At 44.5% G+C, this 23,151-nt stretch overlaps 2 protein-coding genes across 11 annotated transcripts in view; both read right to left on the minus strand.

Annotated features, from left to right (window-relative positions):
* The window catches only part of LOC110532875 (mitochondrial carnitine/acylcarnitine carrier protein), a 28,618-nt gene extending 27,914 nt beyond the window's left edge, over nt 1-704 (minus strand). For 2 of the 4 annotated variants that reach the window (XM_090185609.1, XM_036989143.2), the window contains exon 1: nt 151-704. In XM_090185609.1, coding sequence (XP_090041735.1) covers nt 151-291 — 141 coding nt within the window. In that variant the 5' untranslated portion in view covers nt 292-704. The remainder of the gene's footprint in view (nt 1-150) is intronic. The other 2 variants (XM_090185610.1, XM_090185611.1) reach the window with 2 other exon arrangements.
* A 5,659-nt stretch (nt 705-6,363) lies between these two features.
* The window catches only part of LOC110511300 (neural cell adhesion molecule L1.1), a 115,239-nt gene continuing 98,451 nt past the window's right edge, over nt 6,364-23,151 (minus strand). For 4 of the 7 annotated variants that reach the window (XM_090185616.1, XM_090185613.1, XM_090185615.1 and 1 more), the window contains 4 exons: nt 15,379-15,510; nt 15,187-15,259; nt 10,164-10,175; nt 6,364-10,066 (listed from right to left, as the gene is read on the minus strand). In XM_090185616.1, the coding sequence (XP_090041742.1) occupies nt 9,805-10,066; nt 10,164-10,175; nt 15,187-15,259; nt 15,379-15,510 (479 nt within the window). In that variant the 3' untranslated portion in view covers nt 6,364-9,804. The remainder of the gene's footprint in view (nt 10,067-10,163; nt 10,176-15,186; nt 15,260-15,378; nt 15,511-23,151) is intronic. The other 3 variants (XM_090185618.1, XM_090185614.1, XM_090185617.1) reach the window with 1 other exon arrangement.

A 23,151-nucleotide genomic window follows, 5' to 3' on the forward strand; every position in this document is an offset into this window, starting at 1 on the left:
CATTATTTCCCACTCACTCATAAAAATGCTCTCAAACACAATTGAACTGAGCGCACTAGACGAGAGCCACAGTGCCTGTACAGCAGAATGTTTGATGCCCCTATATATAGGTTAAAAACGATAGACGTAACCGTACATAAATAAAGTCACCTTGATTGTGTCGAGCGGGTGTCCCACGAACAGAAGGCAAGCTCCTCCCGCTCCTCCCGCCACAAAGTTCTTTAACAGAGAGATATGTTTCTCCTGGTTTCCCTGGAGGAGCTCCAGCTCCAACTCTCCCAACTCTCCCATTCTCTTCTCACATAATAACCTAGTAGACACACACGCGCTCTCTTCTTCCCCCTCATTGCGCACGTGACTTCCCTTCTGATCTTCAACGGTTGAAACTGTGCACTTAAACACACACTCAACATCACGTGTCTCCTCCTCTCTGCCCCCGACCGTCTCTTTCTCTGCTGGACTTCCATTGAACCTCTCTCAATTCAAAGGTGCTTTATTGGCATGGGAAGCATAGGTTTACATTGCCATAGGCAAGTGACAAAAACAATAAGCAAAAGTGAGATGAAACCAATGTAACAAACATCAACTAAATTTGCTCTCTTGTTCATGAAGACTTGACCCTTAACGGCCGTCCTCTCCGCTCCATTAGGCTGTAGGTCTATGGAAAATCTATTTTTAGGTGTGCATGCAAAGCAGTGCACAACTTGATTTCTTGCTGCAGTATATTAGCGACACCAAGTGGTGCAATACCAGCGGGGCACTAGGAATCACCTGAGGAATGGAGGTGTGTGCATGTGCATTCCGACCCAGCCGTTTGATGTGCATTCTAACCCAGCCATTTGATGTGCATTCTAACCCAGCCGTTTGATGTGCATTCTAACCCAGCCGTTTGATGTGCATTCTAACCCAGCCGTTTGATGTGCATTCTGACCCAGCCGTTTGATGTGCATTCCGACCCAGCCGTTTGATGTGCATTCCAACCCAGCCGTTTGATGTGCATTCCGACCCAGCCGTTTGATGTGCATTCCGACCCAGCCGTTTGATGTGCATTCCGAACCAGCCGTTTGATGTGCATTCCGACCCAGCCATTTGATGTGCATTCCGACCTAGCTGTTTGATGTGCATTCTAACCCAGCCGTTTGATGTGCATTCCGACCCTGCCGTTTGATGTGCATTCCGACCTAGCTGTTTGATGTGCATTCTAACCCTGCCGTTTGATGTGCATTCTAACCCAGCTGTTTGATGTGCATTCCGACCTAGCTGTTTGATGTACATTCTAACCCAGCCGTTTGATGTGCATTCCAACCCAGCCGTTTGATGTGCATTCCGACCTAGCTGTTTGATGTACATTCTAACCCAGCCGTTTGATGTACATTCTAACCCTGCCGTTTGATGTGCATTCCGACCTAGCTGTTTGATGTACATTCTAACCCAGCCGTTTGATGTGCATTCCAACCCAGCCGTTTGATGTACATTCTAACCCTGCCGTTTGATGTGCATTCCAACCCAGCCGTTTGATGTGCATTCTAACCCAGCCGTTTGATGTGCATTCCAACCCAGCCGTTTGATGTGCATTCCAACCCAGCCGTTTGATGTACATTCTAACCCTGCCGTTTGATGTGCATTCCAACCCAGCCGTTTGATGTGCATTCTAACCCAGCCGTTTGATGTGCATTCCAACCCAGCCGTTTGATGTGCATTCTAACCCAGCCGTTTGATGTACATTCTAACCCTGCCGTTTGATGTGCATTCCGACCTAGCTGTTTGATGTACATTCTAACCCAGCCGTTTGATGTGCATTCCAACCCAGCCGTTTGATGTACATTCTAACCCAGCCGTTTGATGTGCATTCCAACCCAGCCGTTTGATGTGCATTCTAACCCAGCCGTTTGATGTGCATTCCAACCCAGCCGTTTGATGTGCATTCCGACCCAGCCGTTTGATGTGCATTCCGACCCAGCCGTTTGATGTGCATTCCGACCCAGCCGTTTGATGTGCATTCTGACCCAGCCGTTTGATGTGCATTCCGACCCAGCCGTTTGATGTGCATTCTAACCCAGCCGTTTGATGTGCATTCCGACCCAGCCGTTTGATGTGCATTCCGACCCAGCCGTTTGATGTGCATTCTAACCCAGCCGTTTGATGTGCATTCTAACCCAGCTGTTTGATGTGCATTCTAACCCAGCCGTTTGATGTGCATTCCGACCCAGCCGTTTGATGTGCATTCCGACCCAGCCGTTTGATGTGCATTCCGACCCAGCCGTTTGATGTGCATTCCAACCCTGCCGTTTGATGTGCATTCCAACCCAGCCGTTTGATGTACATTCTAACCCAGCCGTTTGATGTGCATTCTAACCCAGCAGTTTGATGTGCATTCTAACCCAGCCGTTTGATATGCATTCCGACCCAGCCGTTTGATGTGCATTCTAACCCAGCCGTTTGATGTGCATTCCGACCCAGCCGTTTGATGTGCATTCTAACCCAGCCGTTTGATGTGCTTTCTAACCCAGCCGTTTGATGTGTGTTCTAACCCAGCCGTTTGATGTGCATTCCAACCCAGCCATTTGATGTGCATTCCGACCCAGCCGTTTGATGTGCATTCCGACCCAGCCGTTTGATGTGCATTCCGACCCAGCCGTTTGATGTGCATTCCGACCCAGCCGTTTGATGTGCATTCCGACCCAGCCGTTTGATGTGCATTCCGACCCAGCCGTTTGATGTGCATTCCGACCCAGCCGTTTGATGTGCATTCCGACCCAGCCGTTTGATGTGCATTCTAACCCAGCCGTTTGATGTGCATTCTGACCCAGCCGTTTGATGTGCATTCCGACCCAGCCGTTTGATGGGCATTCTGACCAGCCAGTGTTGGTTTGCAATGAGCAAAATGGAAGAATAGTTTCAAACTGTTCATCACTGCTTCAGGAGTCAAAGATGCAGCAGAAAAACAAGCTATTTACTTGCACTTGGGAGGTGTTAAATGTTAAATGCTTCAGATGTGTTCAAGAGTACAAGACATCTAATGATGACCACGATGTTAAATGCTTCAGATGTGGTCAGGAGGGCCACACTTCCCAGCAGTACTGATGACACTGAAATACATTTATTAGTCAATGACCAGCCAGTTAACATGTTCACATTTCCCAGCAGTACTGATGACGCTGAAATACAGTTATTAGTCAATGACCAGTCAGTTAGTGGGGATATCACCAGGGTGACATGTCAGTCTTCTCAAAACTGGACCTAAAGTGGGGATATCATCAGATCGAACTGAAACTCGAGTCACGTTCCCTGACCACATGTGAATCACACAGGTTTGTGCCGCAACAAGAGACTAATGTTTCAGTGTCTCCTCTGCTCCTGAGACATATCAACACATCATCCCTCAAGTCCTACAAGGCATCGATGGGGTCCACAACATCTCAGATGATATCATTGTGTTTGGGAAAAACAGACAAGAACAGAACAAACGACTATACCAAGTCCTGAGACGACTGCAGGAGAGGGGGCTCAATCTCAACAGTGACAAATGTGGATTCCGACTGACGAAGATGGAGTTCGTGGTCCGCGTTCTCTCGAAGAACGGCATCAGAGCAGCATAGTCAAAGGTGGAAGCGGAGCAGAACACACGCAGACCGACAAATGCTGCTGAAGTAAGGAGCTTCTTAGGACTAGTGAACTACTGTAGCTGATGTATCCCTAATCTGGCAACCACATCCGAACCGCAGAGAAGACTCACAAAATCATCATTCAGCGCGCTGAAGAACGCACTGGCCAGGTCACAAAACATGGCCGACCTCAATCAAGATGCAGAGACACACGTGATTGTGGATGCTAGTCCAGTGAGGCTAGGGGCTATCTTGAGTCAGAAGCAAAAAGATGGTTCACACAGGCCAGTGTACTATGCTAGCCGTGCTCTCACAGATGTAGAGAGAGACTTAAAGAGAGGCACTTGCCATAGTCTGGGCGTGCAATAAGTTTCATGTTTTCTCTATGGCAAAGCCTTTGCAATGGTAATCGATCACAAGCCTTTAGAGACTATTTATTCTTCAAAATCCCAACAAACAGCGAGGATCGAGAGATGGGCACTAGAAATTCACTAGCTTTACCTAGCGTGGACTTGTAGATGACCTGGAGCCAGTGAGTCTGGCAACGAATATGTAGCGAGGACCAGCAGACTAGAGCCTACAGGTCGCAGTGGTGGGTGGTATAAGGTGCTTTAGTAACAAAAGGATGGCACTGTGATAAACTGCATCCAGTTTGCTGAGTAGAGTATTGGAAGCTATTTTGTAGATGACATCCCCGAAGTCGAGGATCGGTAGGATAGTCAGTTTACCTAGGGTAAGTTTGGCGGCGTGAGTGAAGGAGGCTTTGTTGCGAAATAGAAAGCCGACTCTAGATTTGATTTTAGATTGGAGATGTTTGATATGAGTCTGGAAGGAGAGTTTACAGTCTAGCCAGACACCTAGGTACTTATAGATGTCCACATATTCTAGGTCGGAACCATCCAGGGTGGTGATGCTAGTCGGGCGTGCGGGTGCAGGCAGCGAATGGTTGAAAAGCATGCATTTGGTTTTACTTGCATTTAAGAGCAGTTGGAGGCCACGGAAGGAGTGTTGTATGGCATTGAAGCTCGTTTGGAGGTTAGATAGCACAGTGTCCAAGGAAGGGCCAGAAGTATACAGAATGGTGTCATCTGCTTAGAGGCGGATCAGGGAATTGCCTGCAGCAAGAGCAACATCATTGATATATACAGAGAAAAGAGTCGGCCCGAGAATTGAACCCTGTGGTACCCCCATACAGACTGCCAGAAGACCGGAACACATGCCCTCCGATTTGACACACTGAACTCTGTCTGCAAAGTAGTTGGTGAACCAGGCAAGGCAGTCATTAGAAAAACCGAGGCTACTGAGTCTGCCGATAAGAATATGGTGATTGACAGAGTCGAAAGCCTTGGCCAGGTCGATGAAGACGGCTGCACAGTACTTTTATCACAGTCTTTTATCGGAAATCAATAATTTTGCTTTTTGTATGCATTTTGATGGAGGGAAAATGGGTGGATTATTGACTGAAGCGCGCCAGCTAAACTGAGTTTTTATGGATATAAAGAAGGACATTATCGAACAAAAGGACCATTTGTGATGTAACTGGGACCTTTTGGAGTGCCAACAGAAGAAGATCATCAAAGGTAAGGCATTTCTTATATTGCTATTTCAGACTTTCGTGTCGCACCTGCCTGGTTGAAATATGTTTTTCATGTGTTTGTATGTGTGGTGCTGTCCTCAGATAATCGCATAGTTTGCTTTCGCCGTAAAGCCTTTTTGAAATCTGACACAGCGGCTGGATTAACAACTCAAGAAGTTAAGCTTTATTTTGATGTATTACACTTGTGATTTTATGAAAGTTTAATATTTATAATTCTGTAGTTTGAATTTCGCGCTCTGCAATTTCACTGGATGTTGGCCAGGTGGGACGCTAAGGTGTTGTAGTGGAGCAGGTTGAGAGCTTCAAGTTCCTTGGTTTCCACATCACCAACAAACTAACATGGTCCAAGCACATCAAGACAGTTGTGAAGAGGACACGACAAAACCTATTCCCCCTCAAGAGACTAAAAATATTTGGCATGGGTCCTCAGCTGCACAATCGAGAGCATACTGACTGGTTGCATCACTGCCTGGTATGGCAACTGCTCAGCCTCCGACCGCAATGCACTACAGAGGGTAGTGCGTTAGGCCCAGTAAATTACTGGGTCCAAGCTTACTGCCGTCCAGGACCTCTATACCAGGCGGTGTCAGAGGAAAGCCCTACAAGTTGTCAAAGACTCCATCCACCCCAGTCATAGACTGTTCTCTCTGCTACCGCACGGCAAGTGGTACCGGAGCGCAAAGTCTAGGTCCAAGAGGCTTCTAAACAGCATCTACCCCCAAGCCATAAGACTACTGAACAATCAAATATATATATGCAAAAGTCACTTTAATAAATCTACCCACATGTACATATTACCTCGACTAACTGGTACCTCCTGTATATAGCCTCGCTATTGTTATTTTACTGCTGCTCTTTAATTATTTGTTACTTTTATTTCTTATTTCTGGGGTTATTTTTCTTAAAAGTGCATTGTTGGTTAATTAAGGGCTTGTAATTTAGCATTCCACTGTAAGGACTACACCTGTTGTATTCGGCGCATGTGAAATATACGATTTGATTTGATTGTTGTATTGTCTGGATGTGATGGTCAGTTGCATTGTTGTCTTGTCTGGACCCAAATACCCCCGTACGAACACCCACACCCCCATACGCACACCCACACACACACACCCCCGTACGCACACCCACACCCACAATAAGTCACAGTGTAGTGGCATCTTAGTTATGCATAGTCCCAGTTTATTATTAGCTGTGGGGTTAATTAATAAGATACACAACAAGCAGGTACAATATCAGTTGTTTAACCCTCCCCTCTGTGTTCATCCCTCCCTTCCTCCCCCAGTACCTATGTGAGACTTCAGTATTAATATTAATGTTGATATTATTATTAATATTAGTCATATACTTATTGGTTATTGTAAAATATTCATATTTAAAGATTTCCCTTTTGTAGTTTTTGTTGTTTTTCTCTGTGTTTATAGTTGTAAAAGAAGGCTGCGACAGACAGAGACAGACAGACGACAGACAGGCAGACAGAAATCAATTGGAAATTAACCTAAGAGGATTTTTCAACTCATTACTTCAAAACTGAATTGACCCAGACAGCCTGACAGATATGGCACATTAACTTCTTAGTCGGAACTAGGAAACTCCAAAATCTCTTGCATGCTAATTGTTGTACTTGCCATATTCAACAAATTAGCAAGTCGGAAATGTCTAACTTTCCTAGTACCGACTAGCATAGAGCAGAGGCTGGACAAGACCAGAGAGGAGTCTGTAGAGCGTATTGGGTTCATTCCAGTTTGTCTATATTGCAGTCTCTCTGCTCACAATGCCGTTAAAAGTGTTCAACCACATTAATATGACATATCAATCTTCTGAGATGCCCAGGGACACTGCGATACCTGGAACAATACCCCAAACTGGCCTCTGTGCTCTGGGCCAAACAGGCTTCTCTCCTGTTCCTCTTTGCCCTGCCCACTTTTCAAAAGACGTGATGCGTTGAGCTTCTACTCCTGGCGATGATGTAATGATGATATCATGTTCTTTTAACGTTGACTGAACTTTGGTTTGCCCTTTTTGTTTTACAGATATGACATTACTTATCAATGTTAACTAATAAATGGTTACAGATATGACATTACTTATCAATGTTAACTAATAAATTGTTACAGATATGACATTACTTATCAATGTTAACTAATAAATTGTTCTACAGATGACATTTCTTATCAATGTTAACTAATAAATTGTTACAGATGACATTTCTTATCAATGTTAACTAATAAATTGTTACAGATGACATTTCTTATCAATGTTAACTAATAAATTGTTACAGATATGACATTACTTATCAATGTTAACTAATAAATTGTTCTACAGATGACATTACTTATCAATGTTAACTAATAAATTGTTACAGATGACATTTCTTATCAATAATCTATAGCTGCTGTTTATCTAACATACAGAAACATAAGTTGAACGATTTTCTAGGATCTAAACACAAGCGTCTGGACTACAAGCCAATACAGAAAGAGTGAAACCATCCAGGTTGTGATGATTATTATCATAGATATGATGACACACAGGAACAGCAGTCTAACTGAAGAGAGCAGTGGGAGCTACAAAACCAAGTTACATTAAACTAATCACTTTGAAAAAGGATCAATTGAAATGATCAAATAATGATCAGATAGATAACAATCTTCAGCTTCTATTTACATTCAGAGAATGATACTTCTGATTCTCTCCTCCCTCTTCTCTCCATCTCTCTACCTCCCTCTCCCTCCTCTGTTCTTCCTTCCTCCATTGCCCCCTCCTCCTTCAGCCCAGTAGTAGAAGTTTGCTACAGAGCTTGACTAGTCCATGGATTCCATAGGGGCGGGAGAAGAGAAGAGAAAGAGAAAGAGAAAGAGAAAGAGAGAGAAAGACAGAAAGAGGAGAAGAGAGAGAGTGTGTGTGTGTGTGTGTGTTTGTACTATCATTGGGGGTACCATAAGTAAAACAAGGAACATTCAGACAAGTGGGAACATTTTGCCGGTCCCCACAAGGAAAAAGGCTATTTTAAGTTTTAGGGTTACAATTACAAGTTAGAATTAGGGTTTAAAGGTTAGGGTTAGTATGAGGGTTAGGGTAAGGATAAGGTTTCTCTTCTCTTCATCTCCTACCCCTTCTCTCTCAGGGGAGGAGAGACGGAGAGATGGAGAGAAGAGGAGGGATGAGGAGAGGAGATGGAGAGATGGAGAGAAGGACGGATGGTTGGACTAAGAGTGTCAGGGTTTGGTCGGGCTCTTAGGTGTGTGTTTTTATTAAACTTGTATGTGTTCAGGGAAGCCCAACGTCTCAGTGGTGCCCTGAGAACAAACTATTCAATATGATCATTTAATAAAACAGCAGTTACAGAAACACTACAACACAAATACATTATTACAGTCAACCAGAACACTCATCAGTGAGTTCCATCAGCATTCTAAAGAACACTCACACACATCAGTGAGTTCCATCAGCATTCTAAAGAACCCTCACACACATCAGTGAGTTCCATCAGCATTCTAAAGAACACTCACACACATCAGTGAGTTCCATCAGCATTCTAAAGAACCCTCACACACATCAGTGAGCTCCATCAGCATTCTAAAGAACACTCACACACATCAGTGAGTTCCATCAGCATTCTAAAGAACACTCACACACATCAGTGAGTTCCATCAGCATTCTAAAGAACACTCACACACATCAGTGAGTTCCATCAGAATTCTAAAGAACACTCACACACATCAGTGAGTTCCATCAGCATTCTAAAGAACCCTCACACACATCAGTGAGTTCCATCAGCATTCTAAAGAACCCTCACACACATCAGTGAGCTCCATCAGCATTCTAAAGAACACTCACACACATCAGTGAGTTCCATCAGCATTCTAAAGAACCCTCACACACATCAGTGAGTTCCATCAGGATTCTAAACTGCCCTATTGGCACCAGGGATTCAAGATGGGGGGGGGGGGGGGGGGGTGTTGAAACTAAAATCTGATTGGTTGGTAGAGACACGAGGGACCTTAAGAGTTGACCAGCCCTGTGAGCGAGTTTGGTGCATTGCATTTTACATTTTAAGATAAGTGTTGGATGCTTTGTCAACAAAAAGGGAGTAATGAAGTGTTCTAGGAGATTTTATTGATGTTGAGCAGACCTTCTGATAAAGGACGCAGTGGTGAGGATTAAACCTGTTACCTGTGATAAAACGAAGTGCGCTATGGTACACTGCGTCAAAGGGTTTTGGAGTAGTGGCTGCTGCATTCTGAGTGTGTGTATTACTGTGTGTAACCAGATGTGTGTACTACCCTGTGTGTATTACCGTGTGTGTAAACGTGGAGTAGAGAAGGCAAGCTGATCTGTAAATGACTTCTCTGTACCCCCATGGAATGTACTGGACTTGTGTATGTCTAGCAGGCAGGCAGGCAGTAGTGTCAGGAATGATGTGTCTTCATGCAGGCAGTCTGATGGCAGTAGTGTCAGGAATGATGTGTCTTCATGCAGGCAGTCTGAGGGCAGTAGTGTCAGGAATGATGTGTCTTCATGCAGGCAGTCTGATGGCAGTAGTGTCAGGAATGAGAGGTCTTCATGCAGGCGGTCTGATGGTGTGTGTGTCTGTTCTATTTAACTGGTCCTGTCCAGTATTCCAGCGAAGGAGGGGCCTATCGGAGGAGGCGGTGGGTCTAGATTGACAGGGGAGGCGGGGCCAGAGCTCTCATTTCCTGTAGGGGCGGGCCCTCGGCCGCTGTATTGACCAATGAAAGAGCCGTCCTCGTTGAACTGGATGTCGACACTGTCTCCGTATTCGGCAAGGGAGTCGTCACTCCCCAGTTTACTCTCCACACACAGAGATGGCTGACTGACTGACCGCTTCTCATCACCATCACTATGGAGACAGAGGAAACAGTAACAGAGAAATAGCTACATATGAACACCATGTTAAAACAAAATAGAACGAAGAGAGAGAAAGAAAAAGTTCTCACCTTTCCAGAGATCTGCATTAACGGAGCAGCATGGGGTAGAGAGGGAGGTTAGAGGTCAGGGGTTAGAGGTCAGGGGTTAGAGGTCAGGCTTATTGGAGAATAAAAATACTTGTTTTGTGTGTGTATTGTGTAAATATGCGTATGTGTTGCGTAAAGATGTGTGTGTGTGTGTGTAAATATGTGTGTGTGTTGTGTAAAGATGTGTGTGTGTAAAGGTGTGTGTGTTATGCAAAGATGTGTGTGTGTGTGTGTGTAAATATGTGTGTGTGTGTGTGTGTGTGTAAAGATGTGTGTGTGTAAATATGTGTGTGTGTTGTGTAAAGATGTGTGTGTGTAAAGATGTGTGTGTGTGTGTAAATATGTGTGTGTGTGTGTGTGTAAATATGTGTGTGTGTTGTGTAAAGATGTGTGTGTAAAGATGGGTGTGTGTTGTGTAAAGATGTGTGTGTGTAAAGGTGTGTGTGTGTTATGCAAAGATGTGTGTGTGTGTGTGTGTGTGTAAATATGTGTGTGTGTTGTGTAAAGATGTGTGTGTGTTATGCAAAGATGTGTGTGTGTGTGTGTGTGTAAATGTGTGTGTGTGTTGTGTAAAGATGTGTGTTGTGCAAAGATGTGTGCTGTGTAAATATGTGTGTGTGTTGTGCAAAGATGTGTGCTGTGTAAATATGTGTGTGTGTTGTGTAAAGATGTGTGTGTGTAAAGATGTGTGTGTGTAAAGATGTGTGTGTGCTGTGTAAAGATGTGTGTGTGCTGTGTAAATATGTGTGTGTGCTGTGTAAATATGTGTGTGTGTTGTGTAAAGATGTGTGTGTGTTGTGTAAAGATGTGTGTGTGTTGTGTAAAGATGTGTGTGTGCTGTGTAAAGATGTGTGTGTGCTGTGTAAATATGTGTGTGTGCTGTGTAAAGATGTGTGTGTGCTGTGTAAAGATGTGTGTGTGCTGTGTAAAGATGTGTGTGTGCTGTGTAAATATGAGTGTGTGCTGTGTAAAGATGTGTGTGTGCTGTGTAAAGATGTGTGTGTGCTGTGTAAAGATGTGTGTGTGCTGTGTAAATATGAGTGTGTGCTGTGTAAATATGAGTGTGTGCTGTGTGTGTGCTGTGTAAAGATGTGTGTGTGCTGTGTAAAGATGTGTGTGTGCTGTGTAAATATGAGTGTGTGCTGTGTAAATATGAGTGTGTGCTGTGTAAAGATGTGTGTGTGCTGTGTAAAGATGTGTGTGTGCTGTGTAAATATGTGAAGTAAAACCCTTGAATTCACTCTCCCAGAAGCGTTGCTGGTGAGTAAAACCCTTGAATTCACTCTCCCAGAAGCGTTGCTGGTGAGTAAAACCCTTGAATTCACTCTCCCATAAGCGTTGCTGGTGAGTAAAACCCTTGAATTCACTCTCCCAGAAGCGTTGCTGGTGAGTAAAACCCTTGAATTCACTCTCCCAGAAGCGGGGCTGGTGAGTAAAACCCTTGAATTCACTCTCCCAGAAGCGTTGCTGGTGAGTTAAACCCTTGAATTCACTCTCCCAGAAGCGTCGCTGGTGAGTAAAACCCTTGAATTCATTCTCCCAGAAGCGTTGCTGGTGAGTTAAACCCTTGAATTCATTCTCCCAGACGCATCGCTGGTGAGTAAAACCCTTGAATTCACTCTCCCAGAAGCGTCGCTGGTGAGTAAAACCCTTGAATTCACTCTCCCAGAAGCGTTGCTGGTGAGTTAAACCCTTGAATTCATTCTCCCAGACGCGTCGCTGGTGAGTAAAACCCTTGAATTCACTCTCCCAGACGCGTCGCTGGTGAGTAAAACCCTTGAATTCACTCTCCCAGAAGCGTTGCTGGTGAGTTAAACCCTTGAATTCACTCTCCCAGACGCGTCGCTGGTGAGTAAAACCCTTGAATTCACTCTCCCAGAAGCGTTGCTGGTGAGTAAAACCCTTGAATTCATTCTCCCAGAAGCGTTGCTGGTGAGTAAAACCCTTGAATTCACTCTCCCAGAAGCGTCGCTGGTGAGTAAAACCCTTGAATTCATTCTCCCAGAAGCGTTGCTGGTGAGTAAAACCCTTGAATTCATTCTCCCAGGCGCGTTGCAGCTGAGTTAAACCCTTGAATTCATTCTCCCAGACGCGTTGCTGGTGAGTAAAACCCTTGAATTCACTCTCCCAGAAGCGTTGCTGGTGAGTAAAACCCTTGAATTCATTCTCCCAGACGCGTTGCTGGTGAGTAAAACCCTTGAATTCATTCTCCCAGACGCGTTGCTGGTGAGTAAAACCCTTGAATTCATTCTCCCAGAAGCGTTGCTGGTGAGTAAAACCCTTGAATTCATTCTCCCAGACGCGTTGCTGGTGAGTAAAACCCTTGAATTCATTCTCCCAGACGCGTTGCTGGTGAGTAAAACCCTTGAATTCACTCTCCCAGAAGCGTTGCTGGTGAGTAAAACCCTTGAATTCACTCTCCCAGAAGCGTTGCTGGTGAGTAAAACCCTTGAATTCATTCTCCCAGAAGCGTTGCTGGTGAGTAAAACCCTTGAATTCATTCTCCCAGACGCGTTGCTGGTGAGTAAAACCCTTGAATTCACTCTCCCAGAAGCGTCTCTGGTGAGTAAAACCCTTGAATTCACTCTCCCAGAAGCGTCTCTGGTGAGTAAAACCCTTGAATTCACTCTCCCAGAAGCGTCTCTGGTGAGTAAAACCCTTGAATTCATTCTCCCAGAAGCGTTGCTGGTGAGTAAAACCCTTGAATTCACTCTCCCAGAAGCATTGCTGGTGAGTAAAACCCTTGAATTCATTCTCCCAGACGCGTTGCTGGTGAGTAAAACCCTTGAATTCACTCTCCCAGAAGCATTGCTGGTGAGTAAAACCCTTGAATTCACTCTCCCAGAAGCGTTGCTGGTGAGTAAAACCCTTGAATTCACTCTCCCAGAAGCGTTGCTGGTGAGTTAAACCCTTGAATTCACTCTCCCAGAAGCGTTGCTGGTGAGTAAAACCCTTGAATTCACTCTCCCAGAAGCGTCTCTGGTGAGTAAAACCCTTGAATTCATTCTCCCAGAAGCGTCTCTGGTGAGTAAAACCCTTGAATTCATTCTCCCAGAAGCGTCTCTGGTGAGTTAAACCCTTGAATTCACTCTCCCAGAAGCGTTGCTGGTGAGTAAAACCCTTGAATTCACTCTCCCAGAAGCGTCTCTGGTGAGTTAAACCCTTGAAATCACTCTCCCAGAAGCGTTGCTGGTGAGTAAAACCCTTGAATTCATTCTCCCAGAAGCGTCGCTGGTGAGTAAAACCCTTGAATTCACTCTCCCAGAAGCATCGCTGGTGAGTTAAACCCTTGAATTCACTCTCCCAGAAGCGTTGCTGGTGAGTTAAACCCTTGAATTCATTCTCCCAGAAGCGTTGCTGGTGAGTTAAACCCTTGAATTCACTCTCCCAGAAGCGTCGCTGGTGAGTAAAACCCTTGAATTCACTCTCCCAGACGCGTCGCTGGTGAGTAAAACCCTTGAATTCACTCTCCCAGAAGCATCGCTGGTGAGTTAAACCCTTGAATTCACTCTCCCAGAAGCGTTGCTGGTGAGTTAAACCCTTGAATTCATTCTCCCAGACGCGTCGCTGGTGAGTAAAACCCTTGAATTCATTCTCCCAGAAGCGTCTCTGGTGAGTTAAACCCTTGAATTCACTCTCCCAGAAGCGTCTCTGGTGAGTTAAACCCTTGAAATCACTCTCCCAGAAGCGTTGCTGGTGAGTAAAACCCTTGAATTCATTCTCCCAGAAGCGTCGCTGGTGAGTAAAACCCTTGAATTCACTCTCCCAGAAGCATCGCTGGTGAGTTAAACCCTTGAATTCACTCTCCCAGAAGCGTTGCTGGTGAGTTAAACCCTTGAATTCATTCTCCCAGAAGCGTTGCTGGTGAGTTAAACCCTTGAATTCACTCTCCCAGAAGCGTCGCTGGTGAGTAAAACCCTTGAATTCATTCTCCCAGAAGCGTTGCTGGTGAGTTAAACCCTTGAATTCACTCTCCCAGAAGCGTTGCTGGTGAGTAAAACCCTTGAATTCACTCTCCCAGAAGCGTTGCTGGTGAGTAAAACCCTTGAATTCACTCTCCCAGAAGCGTCTCTGGTGAGTAAAACCCTTGAATTCATTCTCCCAGAAGCGTTGCTGGTGAGTTAAACCCTTGAATTCACTCTCCCAGAAGCGTCTCTGGTGAGTAAAACCCTTGAATTCACTCTCCCAGAAGCGTTGCTGGTGAGTAGCCTTCTTCAGTGTGTAGGTACAAATCTTTTACATCACCCCTTGCTACTGTTGCCGAGCCCATCAAGGCCTTGATCAGTGGTACACCCCACCAACATTAGACCACTATACAGCAAGCCCTAAAATTGTTGAAATAAGTCAATCAAATCAATGATGAGAATATTCAGATTAACTGCTACCCAACATGGAGGTTGTGAGTTCAAATCCCAGGTGAGAATAATTATTACTGTAAAAATGAACATGCACTATATAATCATGTTTGTCAAACACCGTATGTTAAAAGCACAGTGTGTGAGTCTCCTTGACAACAGACAAAGAACAATGAGTGGATCAGTGGTTCACCAAGCAGGGCCTTGATTGGCTCAGCAACAGAAGCAGGGCCTTGATTGGCTCAGCAACAGAAGCTGGGCCTTGATTGGCTCAGCAACAGTAACAAGGTACTGTTACTGTGTAATGAAAACATTTCTTTGGGACCATCAGTTGATGACCTGACAACTGATACAGAAATGTTCCTGCAAAGTTCCCATGAAACCTGTCTAGAACATTCAAATAGGATATTCTGAGAACATGGCAACCTGGGTTCTGTCTAAGGGAACTTTCTCCTAAGTAATGACAAAAGATGCTAAACAGGTTCTCAGGAGGTTTTTGCTAACATACATAGAATGTTCCCCTAACTAACAGAAAACTGGACCCTCAAACATCTGGAGAACATTACAGGGAACTTCACAAAAAAGTTCTCCCTAGAATTCTTAGCTGTGTTGTGTAAAGATGTGTGTGTGTGGGGTTAGATATGACAAACCTGTACTCTCCAAACGTCTCGTCTTTGATTGGCCGAGCCTCGGAGTCCATCTGACTCTCTTCCTTGTCTTTCACTGGAGGAGAGATACAGGTGAGTGCTCAGCTCGAACAAACGCAGCCTGCAACTGAAGTTAGTGTGAAAACGTACAGTAGACGGAGGGACAGACAGACACATCCCAGAGGGGAAAGTTACCTGCGTACTTGCCCCCTTTACTCCTCTTGATGAAACAGAGAACCAGAAGCAGCAACAACAGCAACACTACAGCACTGATCAGCCCTATGAACCAGCCTTGAGTAGCAAAATCACCTTCCACACCACGTAGCTCTGGGGAGACAGAGAGAGAGAAAATACCTCTTTATTAAACAACCACACAGCACTGATCAGCCCTATGAACCAGCCTTGAATATCAAAATCACCTTCCACACCACGTAGCTCTGGGGAGACAGAGAGAGAGAGAAAAGACCTCTTTATTAAACAACCACACAGCACTGATCAGCCCTATGAACCAGCCTTGAATATCAAAATCACCTTCCACACCACGTAGCTCTGGGGAGACAGACACAGAGAGAGTGAGACAGAGACCGAGATGGAGACGAGTGAGTGCAAGAGAGAGAGAGAAAGAGAGAGAGACAGAGAGACCAGACCTCTTTATTAACTCTACCCTGCTACCATGAAAAGACTTCCACCCTGCTAACATACAGTGGGTAAACGCCAGTAGTTCTTGTGACTGTGTCTCAAAACCAAATGTTTACCTGGCCCACCACTCCAACATGGAATTTAACAGCCTTCACGACCAGGTCCACCTACACGAGGCAGCAGTGCCCACCATCGCCCTCAACCACTGCCCCAAAACCTCACACAGGAGCAACAGATCAAAAGACACCCCACCCAGACCATCTCCCAGAACTTTGGGGACCCCCCCCCCCCCTACACATAGAGAACCCATGCCGAGATGACCTACATCCAGACCACAGAACCACCAGCCACATCCACACCCCAGCTTTAATGAAGCTTTAATTTCTCCTTCCTGGAGGGGAAATCAAATCATTTCCAGGCCCAGGGACATGTCTGTGGCGACCTAATTGCCTGAACTGGACAAGAATCTGACGCCCTCAGCCCACAGGGGGACAAACACCTGCCTGCAGGTGACAGCATTCCCTCCCCCATATTCCCCCATAGGCACAACTATGACAACATAACCACCAAAAACGGATCACACTCCTGCAGCTCTGTCGCACGCTGGGTATTGTCATGACGTGGCCCTTTCTGGGTAAAGATCGTGACTTCCCACTCTTTCCTACACACAGGTTCTGTTATCTCAGGTTGTAAATTCCTGGCGGAGACTCTCTCCCCCTGGCGGAGACTCTCTCCCCCTGACCATGCAGAAAGAGGGGCACAGAGAGAACAAAGGAATGGCAAACTTGGCAAACTCCTAAATCCCCAAAATGGGAATATGAAACAAAATGTCCACTTGTGAGAAGGTGGGAATGGTCCGTGGATACTTAAGGGACGGGTTGACAAGTGTGTTTCATTTGGTGACCTCAGAGAGGACAGGAAACACACATAACTATGTCTCTGAATGTGTACATTTCTCAATTATGGGGTTTGCATCTAATTATTGTATAAAATGAATGAGTAAAGATGAAGCTATTTGTGAAATGATGTAATGTGATGTTAAAGCTTTAATGTGAGAGAATTGTATTCCCTTTAAAGTTTAACCAAGTCATTGGCACTTCCCCGTGAGTACAGACATGATCAGGTGTCATAGAACTGCCTTTTTTATTGTTAAGAATAAAACCCCCTTGAGGAAATCCTCTTTAGACAGCGAGTACCTCGGTGTTAGCTGAGGTGGCACAGGTTTGAGTTTAGACTAAGCAAACCCATAGCGTGAGAGAATAGTTATTGAATTCCTAACCATACCACGTGGAGCATTGGCTACACGGCTGGAAATGTTTATACTCTGAGACTATCAATCCCTACAGAATAAGAGCAAATCTTAGATACTAATTACTAGTCTGCAGCTAGAAATGATGTAAACCTGGGATGCGATTACCGACAACCACCGAAAAATCTATTCTATGAGATAATTTCTGAATGGTACTCTGAAGTACCCAATCTAACAACAAAATGCTTTAATCTTTAATCGAAATGCGTTAATGCAATTATTCCCAAATGAGTGAGCGTTCATGTGCAAAGGATTAGCATTTCAATTAATATATTTATAGTAGTACAGTGTGTAGTGATCCCTCTGGTCTTTCCCGCCTATTCTCAGTCCACACCCACTTCCCTTTGTCCACCTTTGTCCGTCATATTGGCTTAGCCCACTAGGGAACCTTCCCTATCATTAGTTAGTAACAGATCTACTGTTTGTTTGTTTATGCATTTCTGTGTTTATTTAGTTAGTTAGCAAATAAATGATTAAGCCAATTGGTGTATGGATGATTTACAGTAAAGCCTGGGTTTGTGCAGATAACTAACAATTTACGTTTGGAATGAGACTGACGTGAGGTAAATAATAATTAATTAATTAGAAGACTAATTGATCAGATATTAAAATATCTGAAAGTTATATTAGGAAAATTATAACTTTGTAATCTGAAGATTTTCCCTGGTGCCCCGACTTCCTAGTTAATTACATTTACATGATTAGTTTAATCACGTAATAATAATTACAGAGAATTGATTTGATAAAATAACAGTCTTCACTTTTAATGACGCCAAAGCACAACATATTATGGTGCCCCGTGTGAGGAATCTGAGATAGAATTGGACTTTGCTGTTGAATTATATATACGTATACAGTGTCTTGCGAAAGTATTCGGCCCCCTTGAACTTTGCGACCTTTTGCCACATTTCAGGCTTCAAACATAAAGATATAAAACTGTATTTTTTTGTGAATAATCAACAACAAGTGGGACACAATCATGAAGTGGAACGACATTTATTGGGTATTTCAAACTTTTTTAACAAATCAAAAACGGAAAAATTGGGCGTGCAAAATTATTCAGCCCCTTTACTTTCAGTGCAGCAAACTCTCTCCAGAAGTTCAGTGAGGATCTCTGAATGATCCAATGTTGACCTAAATGACTAATGATGATAAATACAATCCACCTGTGTGTAATCAAGTCTCCGTATAAATGCACCTGCACTGTGATAGTCTCAGAGGTCCGTTAAAAGCGCAGAGAGCATCATGAAGAACAAGGAACACACCAGGCAGGTCCGAGATACTGTTGTGAAGAAGTTTAAAGCCGGATTTGGATACAAAAAGATTTCCCAAGCTTTAAACATCCCAAGGAGCACTGTGCAAGCGATAATATTGAAATGGAAGGAGTATCAGACCACTGCAAATCTACCAAGACCTGGCCGTCCCTCTAAACTTTCAGCTCATACAAGGAGAAGACTGATCAGAGATGCAGCCAAGAGGCCCATGATCACTCTGGATGAACTGCAGAGATCTACAGCTGAGGTGGGAGACTCTGTCCATAGGACAACAATCAGTCGTATATTGCACAAATCTGGCCTTTATGGAAGAGTGGCAAGAAGAAAGCCATTTCTTAAAGATATCCATAAAAAGTGTTGTTTAAAGTTTGCCACAAGCCACCTGGGAGACACACCAAACATGTGGAAGAAGGTGCTCTGGTCAGATGAAACCAAAATTGAACTTTTTGGCAACAATGCAAAACGTTATGTTTGGCGTAAAAGCAACACAGCTGAACACACCATCCCCACTGTCAAACATGGTGGTGGCAGCATCATGGTTTGGGCCTGCTTTTCTCCAGCAGGGACAGGGAAGATGGTTAAAATTGATGGGAAGATGGATGGAGCCAAATACAGGACCATTCTGGAAGATAACCTGATGGAGTCTGCAAAAGACCTGAGACTGGGACGGAGATTTGTCTTCCAACAAGACAATGATCCAAAACATAAAGCAAAATCTACAATGGAATGGTTCAAAAATAAACATATCCAGGTGTTAGAATGGCCAAGTCAAAGTCCAGACCTGAATCCAATCGAGAATCTGTGGAAAGAACTGAAAACTGCTGTTCACAAATGCTCTCCATCCAACCTCACTGAGCTCGAGCTGTTTTGCAAGGAGGAATGGGAAAAAAATTCAGTCTCTCGATGTGCAAAACTGATAGAGACATACCCCAAGCGACTTACAGCTGTAATGGCAGCAAAAGGTGGCGCTACAAAGTATTAACTTAAGGGGGCTGAATAATTTTGCACGCCCAATTTTTCAGTTTTTGATTTGTTAAAAAAGTTTGAAATATCCAATAAATGTCGTTCCACTTCATGATTGTGTCCCACTTGTTGTTGATTCTTCACAAAAAAATACAGTTTTATATCTTTATGTTTGAAGCCTGAAATGTGGCAAAAGGTCGCAAAGTTCAAGGGGGCCGAATACTTTCGCAAGGCACTGTATATCAAATCTGTGCTAACAGAAGTGATGTATGCAAATAGAGAAAGATATTGGTTGTGTGTTTCCATTTGAACACACTATTTGGAAGCGCCTCCGGTTGTGTGTCGATAGCGTCAGAGCAATGACTTATAAATTCCAGATTTAGTCCTTTAGGCCAAACGGTACGATTTCGGTCGGTCAATATTAATTTCTAGAACAAGGGCATAGAGCCAGTAACATTAGAAATTAGAGGATAGTTTTGTGACCGAGCCAAAGTTATCTGTCCGCCTACCGCGCTAAGCCAGTGTGGGTAGGCCACAGGCATATCTGTTTTTATGGACCGTGCGCTCCGGTAATATAATGCTAGCAAATAGTATGCCAAATGGGTTAATGTGAGATGTCACTAGTAAACCCCCTTTCCATGGTGAAGGGGACCCTATTTTGTGCTTGAAAGTGAGATTTCTGTACAAATAGGATTAGCTTAGCACTAGATGCTACAGCTAACAAAGGTAAAACAGCATTTTCTTTTCCCTGTGTCACGTTGAAATTCCTCCTCCATGCGCAATGGAAGTCCCGCCCTTTGTACTTCCGTGGATTTCAGCTCTCTGCCATTGGTGACCCCCTGGTGGTGAAGAATCGCCAGTACATTTTCTTCAAAAATAATTGGGTGACACCCAAACGTGGATCACGTTCAATACGTGAGTACTTAGGATATTCAGCCATCAATGTATTGAATATCGATATCTCATTCAATTTAACTAACAAGTGAAATTGCCTGATTTACCTTTAAAGTGGACTTTTTAAACAATATCCAAATTGATTGGTTTTCTACAATGTGACAACATATTCCAACATATTCCACAACAACATTTGGAAAATTAGGAAAAACATTTCTCCTTTCAAATGTTTCAATAATGTGCAAGCTATCAGAGGGGGTAGTCCCTACTCGCCCCCGCTAATTAGTGAACCTCCACCCATAAATGTATTGATCTCTGACCTCAGCAGCGATACCAACCTTAATTATTCCATTAGCAGAAGAACAGCAGAAATTGCAAACAACGCTCTCAAAAATCAACCATCGGGCGCAGGCCTCGTAAAGGTTCTCTCCAGTCTAGCTCTGATGTCTTGCCGTCTGAGATTGGCATCTGTCCAATACCACAGTGCACAGCTGAAGCACGAGCAGGTAATGGTAGACATAAAGGGACAGGTGGTGAGAACCGGGAAACCAATGACAAATGCAGATAAGGCAAAAATTCTGCTATGGATCTGTGTTTGACGAAGAACAAGCACAAACTCTTCAACAAAATCTTCTTCTACAGGAACAAAATCGTATGCTGCAGGAACAACTCAATTTAGCCAAACTAAATACGATGATGTCCTTGCCAAACTAGATAAATCTGACAGGTTATCTACAAACAGACCGAAAGGAGCAAGTGTAACACTCACGTGTCCAAAATCAGTACTCTAAGTGCTGAAGTGGACTCTGCAATGCAGCAGAATACCACCCTTAGGTACCATCTGGAGGAAGTCCAGAATGGTCACGGCGTGACTACCAATCCAAGCAACCGGAGCCCTGTACTCACAAGAGTAAAGAAGATAGGTTTCAGATTTTGATTCTGTCACAACTTCCGCCGAAGTCGGTCCCTCTCTTTGTTCAGGCGGCGTTCGGCGGTCGACGTCACCGGCTTTCTAGCCACCGCCGATCCACTTTTAATTTTCCATTTGTTCTGTCTTTGTCATGATCACATCCTGGCTTCACGTTGTCAATATACCTGTTTATTATTTAACCCTCTGTTTCTCATGTTGTGTTTGTGAGTGATTGTTTATTGTAATTTGGTCCGTCTTTATGGGCTCGTGATGTTACATTGTACATTTGTCTTTTTGAGTAAAAAACGTTGATTGCTCATATCTGCTGTCCTGCGCCTGACTCTACACCAGCTACACACAGGACCCTTACAGCCTCCCTCATGTGTCCCTCAGTCTTCTCCTCTTGGCCATTTGGCACTGAGTAATATGGCGCCTCATGGCCAACAAAGCCAAAGCTTGGCTTCTCCTCTTGGCCCGCCGGCCCCAACTTCCCCACAGCTGACCCTCCGCCCGCTTGGCACAGAATACCTTGACAAACTCGTCAAGAATTTCCCCACCTTTGACCCCGTTCCTAGTTAGCCAAACGATATTGAGATATCAGTGGTTCTGCGACACGCAAACACGATAGCTCACTGGCTAACAACATCAAACAAGCTCGGAACGAACACCCACAAGCTTACTATCATAGGCTTCATTCAGCTTACTTTGGCCTACTCACTGAAACAGGCATGGAAGATCTGATACCATTCAAACAAATGTTTCTGTCGAACATTACCTACTTGGGCCCTGCAGCCCACGTTGGCTTTCCTATCTTACTACTCAGAGAGCTTTCAAGCACAGCTTTTGAGGCATCAAAAGTTCGGAACGCTAAGAGCCCTGACCACTCGGTTTTGAATTTTGACCAGGAGCGGAACCCCTTTCCCAGACAGGTTAGCCAAGCCCACTCAAAATCTGAAAACTCGATCTGCTTTCACCTTGAACAGAAATGGCACATCATGTCATTGCGAATGGTCACTCCACTTCGTTGGGAATGTCCACTAAACACTAATCTAAACACCCATACCTGGAAACAGTCCTGGAGGACTGCTTAACTAGTAGAGCGTGAATTGATTTGGGCGCGGCAATATCACTCATCTCTCAAACATTGTTTGATGAGCTAAAAAGGGCTTTGAAGCCAACTAAACGTTGGTTAAAAGTGGAACGATGCAACACTACACTTCGAGGGGTCACTCAGACTACCTCGCCTCTCACATTGAGAGTCATGCTGAAACTACACTTCCAGGACGTTTCGCTCGTTCACCCTGTGTATGTTACCAGCCTCGAAACTGTACCCCTGCTACTCGGAGCAGACTTGATGGATCAGTTACTCCCATTGATGGATTGGAAAACCAACTAGGTATGGACACAGGCCATAGTGCCTTCTCCACTGACCACACTGTCTTCCCCTAACGCTAGCTGCGAGGGGCATCTGTCGAAAGCACCCCTTGGGAAAAAGACGTTTAGAAACATCTTGTTGCAGAATCCGATCCAAAGAGATATCACAATATCTCGACACACATGCCATCAGCAAACCTGATTGACCATTCTTTTCATGATTTCGAGCCAGCTGTTTCATGTGACTTCCCTCCTCCTTGCAGTCGTGCAATACGGTAGTTGAGATGAACTACCCTTGCCCTTTGGACACTTCCGCAAGCACTGCTTCCGCTTTGTGGGGCTTAGTGTCACCGCTTACAATGACACTAATGGAGCAAGATGGAGTGGTCAGATTTGCCAAAGGGAGGTCGGGGGAGGGCCTTATAAGCAATACGTTTGAATAGCAATGGTCGAGTGTTAGTATCGTGAGTAGGACAGGCAATGTGTTGATAGAATTTTGGCAGCCAAGTCCTGAAATTTGCTTTGTTAAAATCCCTGTCAGACCTGGGCCCTGACAGACCTGGACCCTGACAGACCTGGGCCCTGACAGACCTGGGCCCTGACAG

The sequence above is a fragment of the Oncorhynchus mykiss genome, chromosome 9 (assembly GCF_057628025.1).
Source record: "Oncorhynchus mykiss isolate SJ-2025 chromosome 9, ASM5762802v1, whole genome shotgun sequence".
Lineage (NCBI taxonomy): Eukaryota > Metazoa > Chordata > Actinopteri > Salmoniformes > Salmonidae > Oncorhynchus > Oncorhynchus mykiss.